This window comes from Chiloscyllium punctatum, chromosome 6, assembly GCF_047496795.1.
Source record: "Chiloscyllium punctatum isolate Juve2018m chromosome 6, sChiPun1.3, whole genome shotgun sequence".
NCBI classification, from domain to species: Eukaryota; Metazoa; Chordata; class Chondrichthyes; order Orectolobiformes; family Hemiscylliidae; genus Chiloscyllium; species Chiloscyllium punctatum.
Genome location: NC_092744.1, coordinates 50,489,155 through 50,505,631, shown reverse-complemented (window position 1 = coordinate 50,505,631; position 16,477 = coordinate 50,489,155). Strand labels below are relative to the sequence as shown.

The 16,477-nt window shown below is 37.6% G+C and overlaps 1 protein-coding gene across 3 annotated transcripts in view; it reads left to right on the top strand.

The window, feature by feature from the left end:
- ect2 (epithelial cell transforming 2) overlaps positions 1 to 16,477 on the top strand; it is a 76,790-nt gene that overhangs the window by 13,934 nt on the left and 46,379 nt on the right. For 2 of the 3 annotated variants that reach the window (XR_011960907.1, XM_072572605.1), the window contains exons 2-7: positions 1,176 to 1,249; positions 2,144 to 2,236; positions 4,210 to 4,389; positions 5,426 to 5,512; positions 12,302 to 12,409; positions 14,708 to 14,781. Coding sequence is in view for 2 of the 3 variants with exons in the window: in XM_072572605.1 (XP_072428706.1) it covers positions 1,176 to 1,249; positions 2,144 to 2,236; positions 4,210 to 4,389; positions 5,426 to 5,512; positions 12,302 to 12,409; positions 14,708 to 14,781 (616 nt within the window). In the remaining variant the exon portion in view is untranslated. The remainder of the gene's footprint in view (positions 1 to 1,175; positions 1,250 to 2,143; positions 2,237 to 4,209; positions 4,390 to 5,425; positions 5,513 to 12,301; positions 12,410 to 14,707; positions 14,782 to 16,477) is intronic. The other variant, XM_072572607.1, reaches the window with a different exon arrangement.

Here is a 16,477-nt window from a genome sequence, read left to right as displayed (position 1 = left end):
CAGTTCTCTGTATGGGCTGGTATTCTACCCTCAGAAATGTCAGCTGGCTGGATGGTTGGTTTGTGATGTAGAGTGATGGTGACAACATTGAGGTTACTGTGAAGTACGTGCCTTCTCAACCTCTCCCCTTGCCTGAGGTGTGGTGACTATCCAATTAAATCTTTCATTTTTTTTCTTTTTCTTTTTCTTTTCTTTCTTTTTGTCCTCTACTGTGAAGACTGATGCAAAACATTTGTTCAACTCCTCTACCTTTTCCTCTCCCTTATTATTTCCCTAGCCTTTTCTTTGAGGCCTTATTTTAACCTTGGTTCCTCTTTAATAGAAACAATCAACAAGAATTTATTTAACTTGCTCACTTGCCCTTTGTTTAGTTTCCTTTTTTTTGCTTTGTAATTTTTGGTTTTTAAAGCATTCCAAATCTTCTAGCTTGCCAGTAATAATTGTCACATTTCATGTTCTTTCAGTTTGATGTTCTCCATCTGGTTAACCATGACCATTTATTCCCTGCCTAGAGTCACCCTCCTTCACTGGGCCATATCTTTGTGAATTATTTTCTTAAAATATCTGTCATTGTTTCGAGAGTGTGGTGCTGGAAAAGCACAGCAGGTCAGGCAGCATCTGATGAGCAGGCGAGTTGACGTTTCGGGCAAAAGACCTTTGACTCTCCTGCTAATCGGATGCTGCCTGACCTGCTGTGCTTTTCGAGCACCACATTCTCGACTCTAATCTTCAGCATCTGCAGTCCTCACATCTGCCATTGTTTGTCAACCTTCTTTTATCCTGAAGTCATTTCTCAGTCCACTCCAGCCATCTTTGCCCTCATCACTATACAATTACCCTTATTTAAGTATAGTAGAATTGTTTCAGACCTATGTTTCACTGTTATAGTTGAGTTATAGAATCAAACAGCATGGAAACATCCTCCGTGTAGCAATTAGCATTGCATGCAATACTCCAAATGTGGCCATACCAATATCTTGCAAGATTATATTATAAATTTAAACACCAGGTATTGTTGAAAGAAATGGAAACCAAGTGCATGACTTTGCAAAGGCATGATTCAATTTGTACACCCTTGCTCAATTTTACAATGCTTCATTATCTTCCTTCATTTGAAAATTTAGCAATCCTATGAGAGAGAAACTAGTGTTTATAATTTTTTGGCTTTGTTTCAGGTGCATCTCTACCAACAGAAGTTGTATTAGTAGGAAAGATTGGGGACACCGAAGATGTTTTAAAAGCCTTAGAGGTAATGTCATGTTTAAAATCAATCATTCTCCTCTGAGAAAAGATAACTATTAATAATATGTGGCCTATTAAGGATACTAATTACTTTCTGGTCCTTTTTTTTTAATAAAAAGGTGTATTACCACTATAATAGAATGGACAAAATCCTAAAATCAGCAGTTTGGGTAAGGATAGAAGGTTTTCCTTTAAAAAGTGGAAGACATCATTTTAGTTTTTGTTTGAAATGGTTTTTCTTCATTCTTACTCAAAGAACTTCTGGAAACCTTGATAAGATACTCAAAAGTTTACAGGTCTCCCTCCCAGTTTTACTACTTGATGGTATGACTTTTGGAAAAAAAAATGATTAACTCAGCAAATTATTTTCTGCTTAATAACCATTTTTGGTTGTCTCAATTTGCTAATCCAGTAATGTCAGCTTTCCAACAAAGGTTAAAGGTAAACTATTGATGTCAAACCTTCGCCAAGCTTTACATATTAAGTAGAATAAATTTTCATGTTTAAGTGTAATACAGTCCCATTTTACAGAGCATAACTCATGAGGCCTTGGCATAAGCTTTGAAGCATAAAAAGTACTTTAACATTAAATGGTTATCAACATTTCTTATTTCTGCTTTTTATTTGTATTTTTTCCAAAGGAGAACATATAAAAGCTGGAATAGATTAAATGACTGTGGCTCTGGTACTCAAATGGTCATTACAAATGAGCCAATTGGTTATATAACCCAGGAAGGTGGTTGGTGTGGAGAGAACAATTTACTTGTTATGTGACTAGTTTGGCTTTACTTTTTAGCATGACTAAGACTAAAAACTGGACTAAACTGCCAGTAAAAGGAAGGTTTTACAGTTCAAGTCCAGTGGTTCATGTATTATGGTATTAATTCTTGTTACTTCACAGACAGTAAAAGAAATGGAAGTTCCTCTGAAGGTGAAGGAAAGCACGCCAAATAGCAAGTTTGGTCAACGGTTTATAAAATCTATTGTAAATATGGTAGGTTTTGGGGGGGGATGCGGGGGGAATGAATTTCACTTGCCTGCAAATTTTTATTGATCTAATCCCTGTGTATTCCAAATCTATCTTTAATTGAGGATTTTATTTTCAAGGCTCTGGAGAAACCTGAGTTTAAGCTGTTTAATCTAAACTTTGTTTTGGAACTATAATATCTAGAAAGAACTTCCATTTAATATAATTCTTAAAATTTATTGTGTAAGCACTTTGGGATCTGAATTTGGGTTTTCAAAGCAGTTCATGTTACCAGATTGGGTGTTTTCATGTTAAGGCTACATATTAGTTGGCATGCTCTGACTTGTGCATGTAATCTTCTGTTGAAAACTAGAATAACCTCCATTGAAGCAATAACATCTGGTGAACATAATTATTGTTCACTTATTCCATTAAATAAAAAATTGACATCACTCTGGGAAATAATAGTTTATGCCTATTGGACTTATTGCTTACAGATAATATCAATTCAAGAACTAAAGAGTGTGTGTTTGTTTTTCTACTTGGTGTATTTATGAATCTCGTACTGAGTAATTTTCCTGCAAGAGCATAAGACAGGGATGTTTGTGTCATGTAGCATGATTTAGTTTATATAATCGTTACTACAAGAGTGTGATGCACATGCATGGTGAGTTCTGGTTTTGGGATTTTGGTATTCTTGCCTGTATGGTACTGCTTGAAGGTATGTATGACCTACAGTCTTGAAGCTATTTTTGTCTTTCCTCATTACAAAACTGTTTTTTTTTTTAAAATCGGGAGTTCTACAATGCCACTTATGGCATTCTGTTTAATGGATATCGTGTATTTAGTGGGTTACTGATTCCTCTTGAAATGGAAGATTCTCACTTTCTGCATTTTTTTGATAAGTTGAGTTTCTCTGACCTGCTTTGATATTGGACAACTGAACGTTTTTGTACAATTTATTTTGCTGTTAATATCTTGAGCGGAAGGTGATACTTGTATTGTGAAAGTTTTTTGATCACATACCTTGCCACAGGGATGGATTTAATCTCTAGACCTGCTGTCACATATGGCTTTAGGTACATTTTTATATAATGTCTCAACCACTGGGCCAGCAAAGTGCATCTGACTGCAGACCAAACCAACAATCATTCATCATTTATAACTTGATTAAAAAGTTGTAATTTAGCAATAACCATTTGTTATTTGGTAAATAGATGATACCACGTTTTCATCTCTCCTTTTTTTTTAAGAAAACTGTGGATTCTCAATTATTGGTATTCAATTTGTTATATATAATTTATCCTGAAGACCATGATTTTACTTAATTGCAAAACTAATTAACATTCATGTGAATGGAAATCAGTTTTCGCTCTTGAGATTTAACATATTTAATTTTATATTGGACTTGCCTATATTCATTCACTTAGGCTACAGTATCAATTTTAGAGCACTACATTTGGAAACTGAAATGTTTATGATTTGTACTATGCATATCTGCAGTCCCTTAATCAAGGAGCATATTTGAAGATTTGCTGTTCTTTTAATTTCATGCTTGAAGTGAATATTCATTGCAAAAGCATTCCATGTACATCTTCACTTTGAAAGAATCATTCTATATTGTAGATGTAAACATTGCATACTTAAGCAAATCTTGGTGAATTGTCACAAAGTCCTCGTGGGCAATGTCATTGATTTTCAAGAGACATGGTGGCTATCAAAGAACTTTTTATTTTGGTAAATATGAACATCAAGTTAGTTTTGCCTTGTACCCGAGAGGAACTAAAGCTATTTAATTCTAAAATTTTATATCTGTGGTTCAGATATCCAGCTACATTTACTTTGCAGTTGATTGCAAAACAAAAGTCCTGTAACAAACTATTCTTAAACTTCTCTAAATCCCAAATTGTGGAATTAAAATTAATGGTTATTTTTCTTTCAGTATGGGTCATAAGATACAGCATTTGTATTTCTGATTTATTTTTCTTTCACGATTTTAGGAAATCAAGCAACCATTTGTTAAATTGGATGTGATCCAAGATTTTGATAATGAAAATATTGAGCTTGCGACTATATTTGTATTAGAAGAATTTGAAGGCCAAACTTATGAGACCTTGCACAAGAAGAATGCTCGAATCCTGGGGCCTCCTGTTGTATTGCACTGTGCAAGGAAAGGGGAGGTATGGTTGAACATCAATGTAGTTGTGTTTCAAAAGCAAAATTTGAAATAACATCTAATCTGTGAGAGAGATGAGGCAAAAGAGGACAGAAGCCTCCTCTTATATTTATTAACAAAGAGGTTTCTTGAATTTTGAGGCTTTTTTTGGTTTAATTTTAATCATGTAAGTATACTTGTGATCTGTTTACTTCAGAGTCAAAAGCTAGTTTTCTCAGTAACACATTCTCCACTTCCTTCACTAATCAACAATGCCCCAACACTATTGAAATGCTTTCTATATTAAATGCTGGAATCCAATGATTGGAGGAAGATGCCAAAATAACCTGATTTGTTGCAGTTGGGGAGAAGCTCTCAAGCATTTTGATAAATCAAGAGTTCAGTGTGTATATTGTCAGGATCTTGAGAGACCCCAGAGCTATGTATCATTATCAGTTCAATTTGAGCCATGAATACTGCAAATTATAGCCAGTGCACCTATTTGGTTGCAGATTTACATTGAGCTGAGCAAGCTGCTTTGAGAAATTTAATTCATGTACTGGAAGAAATGTAAATGGTCCAAAGACTGGCATAAGCAGATCAGAAAGATAACTAATATTTAGTATTTTATAACTCCTGTGAATATTCTACCTCTGCATGGGTGAATGTCCTTGCTGCATATTTGTAGTACCATATACTTCAAAGCTGAATTAGCAACTTCCAAAGCAGCGACTTGTAAGTGGTGTTGCAATATTAAATCCAAAGTGTATGTTTACAATATAAATGCAACATCAGAGGAACGTATGATTAACTTTAACTCGTTATTTGAGGATTTTTGCCAGAGTTGATAGGAAAATAATTTTGTTTAGAAAAAGCTATTGTCCAACTTTTGCTTTTTGTTTTGTGGAGATGTGTTCGGAGACATATTGAATTTATAACTTGACAAGGTGACCGAACCACGTTTTAAATAGAATGGAATTTAAAAATATCTCTTACATTAAAATCAATTTTCGAAGTAATCTATTAAACTGATTTTTATGAAACTCCTATGTCCTATGTAGCCTTTGCCTTTTTCATCACGGCCACTGTACTGCACAAGTATGTTGGATCTGGTCTTATGTTTCACTGGATTCAAGAAGGAGAAGATGGTGAGACTTTTTCTTTTCGCTGAAGTTCAATTGACAAAATTTGTGGTGACCATGGAGTTTTGCACGACAAAGACTCCTAATAATGAGCATTGCCACACTGTTAACCATATGAAGCAACATGTGTACACTGCAAATCCATGCTGTATTTCCAGGACTGTTGTTTTCTTCCCCATTTTAAGTTGCAATCATGTGGTATTCAGGAAGCATTTCTTCAAAGTTTCAAAATTTGATGAACAGTTCATGAAGAGCATAAGAAACAGGAGCAGAACTAGACTGTTCAGCTTCTCAAGCCTGTCCTGCTATCCAACAAGATCATGGCTGATCTGATCTGCTCAAGGCCTTCTCTCTGTCATGTCAGCTTCTCATAGATTCTCAAACTACCCAGGTATTGAAGGCTATCTACCTGTTTTTAATTTCAGTGATTTCACCTCAACAACTTTTCATCTCTCTTTCCATTAACCTCTTTGTACTGTTAATTCACTTAATCATTATGAATACTTTTTAATTAAAGAGCTATTAATTGTGCTTTTTTTTCCTCTTTTGACTTAATTTGCTTTGTAAATGTTTGTGCACTTTTGTTACTTCCTGTTTGACTCTGGGTATCATGATCTAAAATAGTTGTCTTGCTATGGGGTTGCATACTTATGGTTTGTAGGCCTATTGTCCCTTTCTTAGAGTCCTTTTGTTGTTAGTGCCAATGTGGGTGGCAACAAATGGATCCCTCCTCTCCTCCAGCCCTGAGGAAATGTCCTAAACTTTGCACCAGACAAGCAACAAAACATTCAAGGCTTAATGACATAGTCATACAGGACAGAAACAGATCTTTTGGTCCAGTATACCATGCCAACTAGGGTTTCCCAAACTAAATAGTCCCATTTGTCTGCATTTGGCTGATATCGCTCTCATCCCTTCCTATTCATGTACCTGTCTAAATGTTCTAACTGCATCTACCACTTCCTCTGGCAGTTCATTTTCAATTATGCACTATCCTCTGTGTGGAAAACATTTCCCCTCAGGCCCCTTTTAAATTTTTCCTCTAGCACCTTCAATCTATACCATCTCGTTTTGGACTCTTACCCAAGGGGACACCTTTGCTATTCACCGTATAAGGTCATCCCTCAGCCTCCTACAGTCCAGGCAAAAGGATCCAAGCATCTCCCTTCTAATTCAAACCCTCCAGTCCTGGTAATATCTTTATAAATTTTATTTTGTAATCTTTCCAATTTAAGAACATCTTTCTTATAACAGGGTGACCAAACTTGTATGCAGTATTCCAAAAGTGACCTTGTCAATGTCCTGTACAGCCACAGGTGACATCCTAACTCAATGGTCTGACCAATGAAGGCAAGCTTGCCAAACTCCGCTTTCATCACCACCTGTGTGCCACATTAAAAGAATTATATATCTGAACCTCTAGGTCTTTCGCTTCAACAACATTCCCCAAGGTCCTACCATTAATTGTATAAGCCCTGCCTTGGTTTGTCTTGCGCTGATTTATCTAACTTAAACTCCATCTGCCTGTCCTCGGCCTATTAACCGAGCTCTTAGATTGTCCACTATACCATCAACCTTTGTGTCATCAGCAAACTTACTGACTATGCTTCTTGTATATTAACAATTTGGATCAGAATATATGACCAACAACAGTAGTTCCAGCACTGATTCCTGTGAAATACAACTAGTCACAGGCCTTCAGTCTAAAAAAATCATCCTGCTACCACCACCTCTATCTCCTAATGTCAAGTCAGTTTTGATCCAGTTAGCTAGCTCTCCCTGGATCCTGTGAGACGTTACTACTAACCACTCTACCATGTGCAACCTTGTTGAAGGCCTTGTTAAAGTCTATCCAGACAATGTCTCCACTCTGGTCTCTTGTATCATCTCGGTCACATCCTCAAAACAAAACTCAATCAAGTTAGTGAGAACATGACTTCCCACACTCACAGCCATACTGAATATCCCTAATTGACTTTCAAACACATGTAAATCCTGTTTCTCAGCATCCCCTCCAATAAGTTACCCACCATTGATTTGTGCTAACTGTTAGAGTGACAGATATGGTTTTCTATAATTGTCCCCTTCTGCTACTACATTCCTATTTGTCCTTGTCAACTTGAATGAATGCCTGTAACAGGGTGCTATGCTCGTTTTGCTCATCTCACCTTAGTCCTCACTCTCACTGAGCTTGCAAGAACCTCATAACTGCTGGACAGTGGCAAAGTCTGAGGGTCCTCAATGTAAGGAATAGATTGTAGGAGTTGGCCGATTGACGACTCAAAATTCTTAGCCATTCTGTAAGCCCCAAGCTTCATCTCTTTTGTGCTAGCTCGTCATAGTCTTCAACCTCTCTGATATTTCAAAAATTGTTCTGCATCCTCTTTAAACTTTTGTGATCTCTCCTCCACAACAGAATTCCAGAAATTCAGCACCTGCTTGGAGAAAAAAATTCCATTGCATCTCTGTTTGAATTGAGTGTCCCCTTATTCTAGAACTCCTATCCTCTTGTTTAAGATTTCCCCCAATAATGGAAACATCTTTTCAATACCTATCCTGTCAAGCTGCATCAGAACTTTTGTATGTTTCAATTAGATCACTCCTCATTTTTCTAAACTCCTAATGCATAAAAGCCTAATGTGTTTAGCTGTTCTTGATAGTCAGTTGATTTTATCCCAGGAATCAGCTGAGTGAATCTCGTTTTGAACTGTCTCCAATACCGGAATTGTTGGTAATGGCTCACAGAGTATGATGTTCACTTGAGAAACTGTCACTGGTTATAGATTCTGTGGGTGCTTGTGAAATTAAACCTAATCCTAAAGCTGCATCTTCAACCAAATATTTAGCAGGTATTTCAGAAGGTGGAATTGGTCTTTGACTTTGATCGCTAGCATTACTTTTTTCAAATTCTTTTTCTGTACTTCCTCTTGCCAATGGTTGGTTGTTCTTGAATAATTATTTCTTCAAATAGGAAGTAAGTAACTCTCGGGCAGTGATAACTACACTGCCTGAGCTAAGCCTTTTGGTAGTCTTTGAAGTGTTCCCTTGGTCATTGTTGTCATTTGAGTGCCTTCCTTGATTAGGGAGTTTGATCCTAATCTTCTTCAGAAATGAAGAAAACCAATCAACTGAGTCAAAGCTACTACCTACCTGCCAATCCAAAGCTAGGGTCTTCCAGATCTTTCAATCCTGTCCACTTTGCTCTCTCACCAATTCAGGTTGTGGGCTGGAGGTTGAATTCCTCCAGGTAATCCCCTTTTGAGAGATGTTTTTTAATGGATACAGATACAATACTTAATGGAAGGTAAATCCAGTTCCAGTGGCAAGAAATATTCAACTGGAGATCTTGCTGTGGCTGCTGCAGCCTTGTCTGTCATCACAGCCATTGCTATCACACTCATGTCCTCCACCTGAATTGCTGCAAAGGACTTGTTTTGGATTGCACTTTGCCTGGTTACTCCTCTCTGACCTTTTTTTAAAAGCAGGATCACCCTACCAGGGGTTAAGAACTCCTGACCGCTTTGCTCTCAGATCAACAAAACACTCCAACATCTCCACAGCAAGGTGGCAATCCACAGAAAGCGATAGCAATATATCTTTTGTTTACATACAGGGAATAAAACTTTGCAAGATAATCCTAAATGCAGCATCACCAATACACAGTTGTACCTAGACTTCTGAATTTGTAAACTCCAGTCTGTTGTAGTAATTAGATAGGAAGGCTTATTGTGAAAAGGATATAGGAATCTGCAAGGCCAAAAGATGATACATAGCTGAATTAAGCCATCTGGCCCATCGAGTCCACTTTGCCATTACACTGCTATATCACTTAATCCCATTTCCCTTATTAATCAAGAACATGTCTATTTCTATTTTTAAATAAGCACCTTGACTTGGCCTCCACAGCCCTCTTCAGCAATAGTTCTCTCTAGCTTGAAGATATTCCTCCTCATCTCCATTCTAAAGGATTGTCCCTTCACTTTGACAATGTGCGCTTTGGTGCTTGTCATTCCTACTTTTGGAAATATCTTTTCCACATCCACTTTATCCAGCCCCCTCTGTATTCTGTAAACTTTCGATCCCCACATCCTTCCTTTGATACAGTGTCCAAAGCGGTTCAGGTTCTTCCAGAGGTGAGATAAATTGGTTGACTGAGTGAGTGGCAAAAACTTGGCAGATGCATGTTTACTATCGGAAGGTGAGGTCAAATACCTTGTGTTCACTTTATTGGAGTCTACTCTATTTACGAAATAGTCTGCCTTTTGGCTCTCCCGACAAGAGGGATATGGGTGTTCTTGTGCATGAAACAAAAAGAAAGTGTAACAAGCAATTTTAAGGCAGCAAATCTAATTTTGACATTTTTCTCACCTTTTGGAACACTGGTGTTGCTGTCAGGACAGCATGAACCTAGCTGCCCTTATGAAGGTGATGGTGAATTTCCTCTGAGCCAATGCAGTCTCTACTGTAGGTAGACTTTCAATGCTGCTAGGCTGAAATTTTTGCACAGCCAGTCAACCAATTTTTATCATAATTCAGATTCCTATGTCCTTATCCCAACATGGTCTCCTACCTATTTTGGTCAGCAGTAAATCTGGATATAGGACATTGAATGATACAGCGCAGAACAGGCCCTTCGGCCATCAATGTTGCGCCAACCTGTGAACTATTCTCAGGTCGTTCCCCTACACTATCCCATCATCACCCATGTGCTTATCCAAGGATTGTTTAAATCTCCGTAATGTGGCTGAGTTAACCACATTGGCAGGTAGGGCATTCCACGCCCTTACCACTGACATCTGTCTTAAATTTATCACCCCTCAATTTGTAGTTATGCCCCCTCCGTACAAGCTGATGTCATCATCCTAGGAAAAAGACTTTCACTGTCTACCCTATCTAATTCTCTGATCATCTTGTATGTCTCTATCAAATCCCCTCTTAGCCTTGTTTCCACTGAGAACAGACCCAAGTTTGTCAGCTTTTCCTTGTAAGACCTTCCCTCCAGATCAGGCAACATCCTGGTAAATCTCCTCTGCACCTTTTCCAATGCTTCCACATCCTTCCTGTAATGGGGCGATTAGAACTACACAATATTTCAAGTGTGGCCGCACTAGTGGTTTGTTTAGTTGCAGCATGATGTTGTGGCTCCGGAACTTAATTGCTCTACCAATGAAACCTAACACGCTGTATGCTGCCTTAACAGCACTATCAATCTGGATGGTGACTTTCAGAGATCTATGTACATGGACCCCAAGAATCCTCTGCACATCCACACTACCAAGAATCTTTCCATTGACCCAGTACTCTGCCTTCCTGTTATTCTTCCCAAAGTGAATCACCTTACATTTAGCTGCATTGAACTCAATTTGCCACCTCTCAGCCCAATTCTGCAGTTTATCCAAGTCTCCCTGCAACCTGTAACGTTCTTTCACACTGTCCACTACTCTACCGACTTTAGTGTCATCTGCAAACTTACTAATCCATCCACCAATGCCTGCGTCTAAGTCATTTATAAAAGTGACAAACAGCAGCGGTCCCAAAATAGATCCTTGTGGCACACCACTAGTAACCGGACTCCAGGCTGAATATTTTCCATCAACCACCACTCGCTGCCTACTTTCAGAAAGCCAGATTCTAATCCAAACTGCTAAATCCTCCTCAATCCCATGCCTCTGCATTTTCTCCATCAGCCTATCACTTGGAACCTTATCAAAGGCTTGACTGAAGTCCATGTATACTACGTCAATTGCCCTACCCTCATTTACATGCTTGGTCACCTTCTCAAAAAACTCAGGTTTGTGAGACACGACCTGCCCTTGATGAAACCACGTTGACTATCTGAAATCAAATTGTTGCTTGCTAGATGATTATCAATCGCATCTCTTATAATCCTTTCCAAAACCTTTCTTACAACAGAAGTAAGGCTCACTGGTCTATAATTACCTGGGTCATCTCTATTGCCCTTGAACAAGGGTACAACATTTGCAATCCTCCAGTCCTCTGGTACTAAACCTATAGGCAATGATGACTCTAATATCAAAGCCAAAGGCTCTGTTATCTCCTCCCTAGATTCCCAGAGAATCCTCGGATAAATCCCATCCGGCCCAGGGGACTTGCCTACTTTCACTCCTAGAATTAATAACACCTGTTCAAAACTAACCTCGATCCTTTCTAGTCTAATATCTCGTACCTCATTCTGCTCCTCCACAATATTTTCCTTTTCCTCATTGAAAACCGATGAGAAATGTTCGTTTAGCACCTCTCCGATCTCCACAGAGTCCACATTCAACTTCCCACTTCTGTCTTTGGCCCTTTTCCTACCCTAGCCATCCTCTTATTCCTCTCATACCGATAGAAAGCTTTAGGGTTCTCTTTTAGTCTATTTGCTAAAGACTGCTTGTGTCCTCTCTGCTCTTCATAACTCTCTTTAAATCCTTCCTAGCTGATCTGTAACTCTCCATTGCCTCATCTGAACCATCTTGCCTCACCAACACAAGCCTCCTGCTTAACAAGAGATGCAATTTCTGTAATATATTTGTTACACTCTGCCTCTTTTCTCCAATTCATTGATGTCGGTAGTTTAAATTTAATGCTATCAGACTAATCATTGTAGCACTTTGCTACTGGATCCGTTCCACTTTGAAAAGGTTCCTTCATCCTGGTTTTTTTTTTTTTGTTCTGTTAAACAACCCTTAGTCCATGTAACAGCCTATAAATCCTAATTTCCCATTCATAGATAGGTAACAGAATTATTTTGTTTGAAAACTACTTTTCCATTGTCGTCTTTTTAACCTGCAGCTTGTTCTTGTTACCCTGGCACATCATATGGGAGCAACCATTCGGAAAGAATATACTGGTAAAATAACTCATCTTGTGGCCAATTCTACTCAGAGTGACAAGTTCCGGGTACGCACAAATTTTTGATCCTTTTCTTGTACATTGAAGAAAACTGCAAGCTTTTCTCTCAAAAGCTGAGATTTTTAACAAATCAGCGGAATGGCTGAAGATTGGTAAAGAATATTAATTTATTTGATGTGTTGTGGTGGGAGAAAGAGGATGCTTGAAATATGGTTTCCTAAAATGTTTCTAATTTACCCTATCCATACAGTACACAATCTCACTCCAAATTCATCAAATTTGCTAATCAGTTGGGAAAGGGCTGGAAATGCAGGAAGCAGCTGAATTATTAGAAAACTAGCTAGATGGAATAAGAACGTGCGTAGAACAATTTCAAGCGACTTATGTGTTGTTTTGCAAGATTGTGGGGTTTGACTTTAGGAAGCTGAAGGAGGAGGGGTGCAGTGTACAAAGCAACAGCTGGGGAAAGGTCAGACAAAATAATTCTTCAACCTGTTCAGTTGATGCAGGTTAACGAATCCAATGCAACAGAAAGATGTACTGATTGGAAGGAGGTGATTAAGCCTGTCCTGTCTGTGTCATCCCAATCTCCAGCTCTTGGTGTGCTGTCCTCAAGACTGAAGTGCATACTCAAGTCTTTTTAAATATAAAAATTTCTCATTCAACTGCAATGTCTTTAGATGGTGAGTTCTGCATCCCCTAAATAGAAAAATTACTGCTCAATTCCCTTTTAATACTTCGACCAATTTCAAAATCTTTGCCCCAATTGCTGACCTCCTTTTTCAAGAAAGAAGTCCTCCTTAATCCAGCACCTCAGTTTTGGTACATAAAATCTCTTCTGTCTCCTATATTTTGTTAAATCCCAGCTTAGTCAGGTGTGCAGAAAAGTGACAGATGAATTCAATTTGGTGAATCTTTCCTTAGAGCTAAAATTCTCCCTTCTTGTCAATGTAAATATCTTCTGTACCCATCTCTTCTGATCATACTTTTCCTATATTATGACAAGGACCACTTGGCAGTACTTTAGCTGCTGTCTAATGACTGTTGTTTCACACAGTCCTAACTTTGCTGATCTCATACTCTAGACGTTAGCCAATAAAAGAAAGTATCCCTTGTGTATTCTTGACCACTTTTTTACCTACCTGCCCTGCTATCTTTAGTGATCTGTAGATGTACACTGAAATCTTTTTATTTGTTTATGCACAACAAATGATGCACAAGTTTCTTCCCTTATCTGATTTGTTTTATAACCATTCCCTGGTGATGGCGACCCTTGAGTCATAGCCTTCACTACATATCAGCCCACTAATGTGTGCAGACTAAGGGTTGCAGTTTTTGGTTTCAAAATTTTTTTTACAAATTCCTGAAAGGATAGAATGAAAGCAATCTGCTCTTTGGAACATCTACACCTGGTGGCTTTTGCTGAGGGCAGATGTAAAATTTTTGCGTAAGGAAAGAGAACTGAAAACAGCCTTCTTATTAATCTGTCTGAAACAGTAGTTTGATGGCTTAGATCAATGTTATTTGGGTGCAAGCAAGTTGAGTATGAGTAACAAAAGCTCACAGTACCAGAGGTTTATTATGGGATTGTCTCAGTGCACTGCAGAGTAGTGAGTTCTTGGTTTGTTTTGACAATCTTTTGATGTCTTGTGGTTTGTGTTTATAGTTTTTTTGATTACCTTTTTTGGGGATGTGTATATTTCTGGTTAGGCTAGCATGTTGCCATTCTCTAATTGCCCTTAGGCATATGCTCTGAAGTTATCTGGGCCAGACCAGGATGGCAGATGGCTTTTCCTTGAAGACATTGGGGAATCATATGGGCTCTTGCATCAATCTATGACTGTTTTCAGTCCAGACCTGGTAGAATTGAATTAAGTTCCACCAGCTGTTATGTTGAAATTTGAACTTGTGAAACCAGAGCATTAACCTGGGTCTTTGGTCCTGTCATGTGACACTACTGTCTCCCCTTCAAATTACTTAATGCCACTGGGTTGGCATGTGAAAACCTGACCATTATGTTAACATTTGCTGTGTATGTTGTAGTTGTAGTTGTAGTTGTAGTTGTAGTTGTAGTTGTAGTTGTAGTTGTAGTTGTAGTTGTAGTTGTAGTTGTAGTTGTAGTTGTACCATGCAAGTACACTTTTTAACTACAAGATCATTGCTCTTATGATGATTTTTACACACTTCTTCTCTTTCTCCATCTAGTTGATCAGCTTGATGCCAATTTACATGCTCTTGCAATTACATTAACCTTTTTTTAGATTGGGTCTTGTCAGTTGATGCTGGTATAGACATCTTTTGGGGAACCTGTAGGATGAAAATTCATATATGCTGTCTTGATTGCAGGCTGCTGTAAGTATGGGCACTCCTATCATGAGAGCAGATTGGATTTATGCGGCTTGGGAAAGAAGGAATGAAATGTGAGTTTTCAAAGTTTCTATAATTTTAAATAGAAGGCAGTTTTATTGAATGAAATTGATGCTATGCAGCCTTTTTGAATTGAGGATGTGGAATTTATGAAAAATTTCTGTTGTAAATGTAGAAATCATATCAAGACTATGCATTTTGAGCAGTGCAGAAATGTTCTATTTGATTTTTTTTGTACTTGTTCATGTATACTGAAGTTTTAAGGATTTCAATGCATTTAAAATAAATTATATTCCACATTGCATTTACAGTGCAGAGCTTTGTATCTCAATTTTATAATTCATGGAACATAATGGTTCAGTTTTTTAAAAATTGTTTGGAATAGTAGAAATTGTCTAACTAATACAAACCATGTCAAATCAATGTAAAACTTACCTTTTTTAATGTAAAATATAGATGGTCTAGAAAGCCACAATGACTCTTGAGGTGTTTAAACTTTGTTAAATCTATTTTTAAGTTGTGAAATGAAAGATTTGCTGGAAATTATAAAAAGGCAAAAGCATTCTGCTTTTGAATGTATGCAGCATTGATAACAAAATTGATGAATTGTTAACACAAAAATTTAAGATATATGACCTGATGGCCAATACAAAGATATGGATGCAAGGTGACTGTGACTGTAACTTAACCTAAATTAAATGATGCTTTTCATTTTGAAAGACTCTAAGGTTGAAAAAGTGTTAGGGTAGAATTGTTAAATGTCATTAGGTATGCCTCAGAGGACTGACTTAATTGGGGTATAATTAGGAAATAGTAAATGTCAGCCACAATGGGAATAGTTTATAAGCCACCCAGACAGTACATTTTAAGTGTAGGGCAAAATGCAGTTATAATATGAATGCACAAGTCCAAAGAATCGTAGATGCTGGAAATCTGAAACAGAATTTACTGGGAAAACTCAGCTGGTCTGACCTTATCTGTGGAGAGAAAGCAGAATTAACACTTAAGGTTCATTAACCCTTCAGAGGGATCTTCAGAGACAGTTTGTTCTATCTACTGTTATCTCTTTTTTTTTACTCATAGACAGTCTGAAGTCTCTTTGCAAGGTTCTACCTCCTCTGGACATCTTGCCCTTCTTGGGATCATTGGCAAATTCAGCTATAATACATTTAATGTTTTCATTTAAGTAGATTTGTGTAGAATTGATGGAGAAGATCAAATAGACTGAGCCTGGGGTCAGCTAAGACAATTTTAGGTTATGTTCAGCATTCAGCTGTTAGCTTGTTGCAGATGCAAAAGGTACAATGTAATATTTACTGAAGGTTGTGTGAGCAAATGATTTAATGTGCATGTTAAACCCTCAATGCAAATGGAATCAATAGATAAAGCCAGTAATCATGTGGACATTTTAAGATCTTGATTATTTTTGAAAAGTTGGCAAACGTGGATATGGTAAAAAAAATTGCTTTGGAAAGGACATGGTCAAACAGGGCTAATTTTTAAATGCTGCAGTTTTTTTAACAAGTCAGTAGGTACCCTGACAGTTTTGATTCTTTTTTAAAGGTTTGCAAGCCCTGTTAATGTGCCATTGGAGAGAATTCCCAAAAATATAATTTGTCCCTTTGGTAATCTTATTATGTGGGCAAACAAACCTATATATCCGGATGACTGCTCCCAAATTGGATACTCTTCAGAAAACAACAAAAACCTCTCTTGTTCTTGGATAAAGGGCACTATCTATAGTATTTC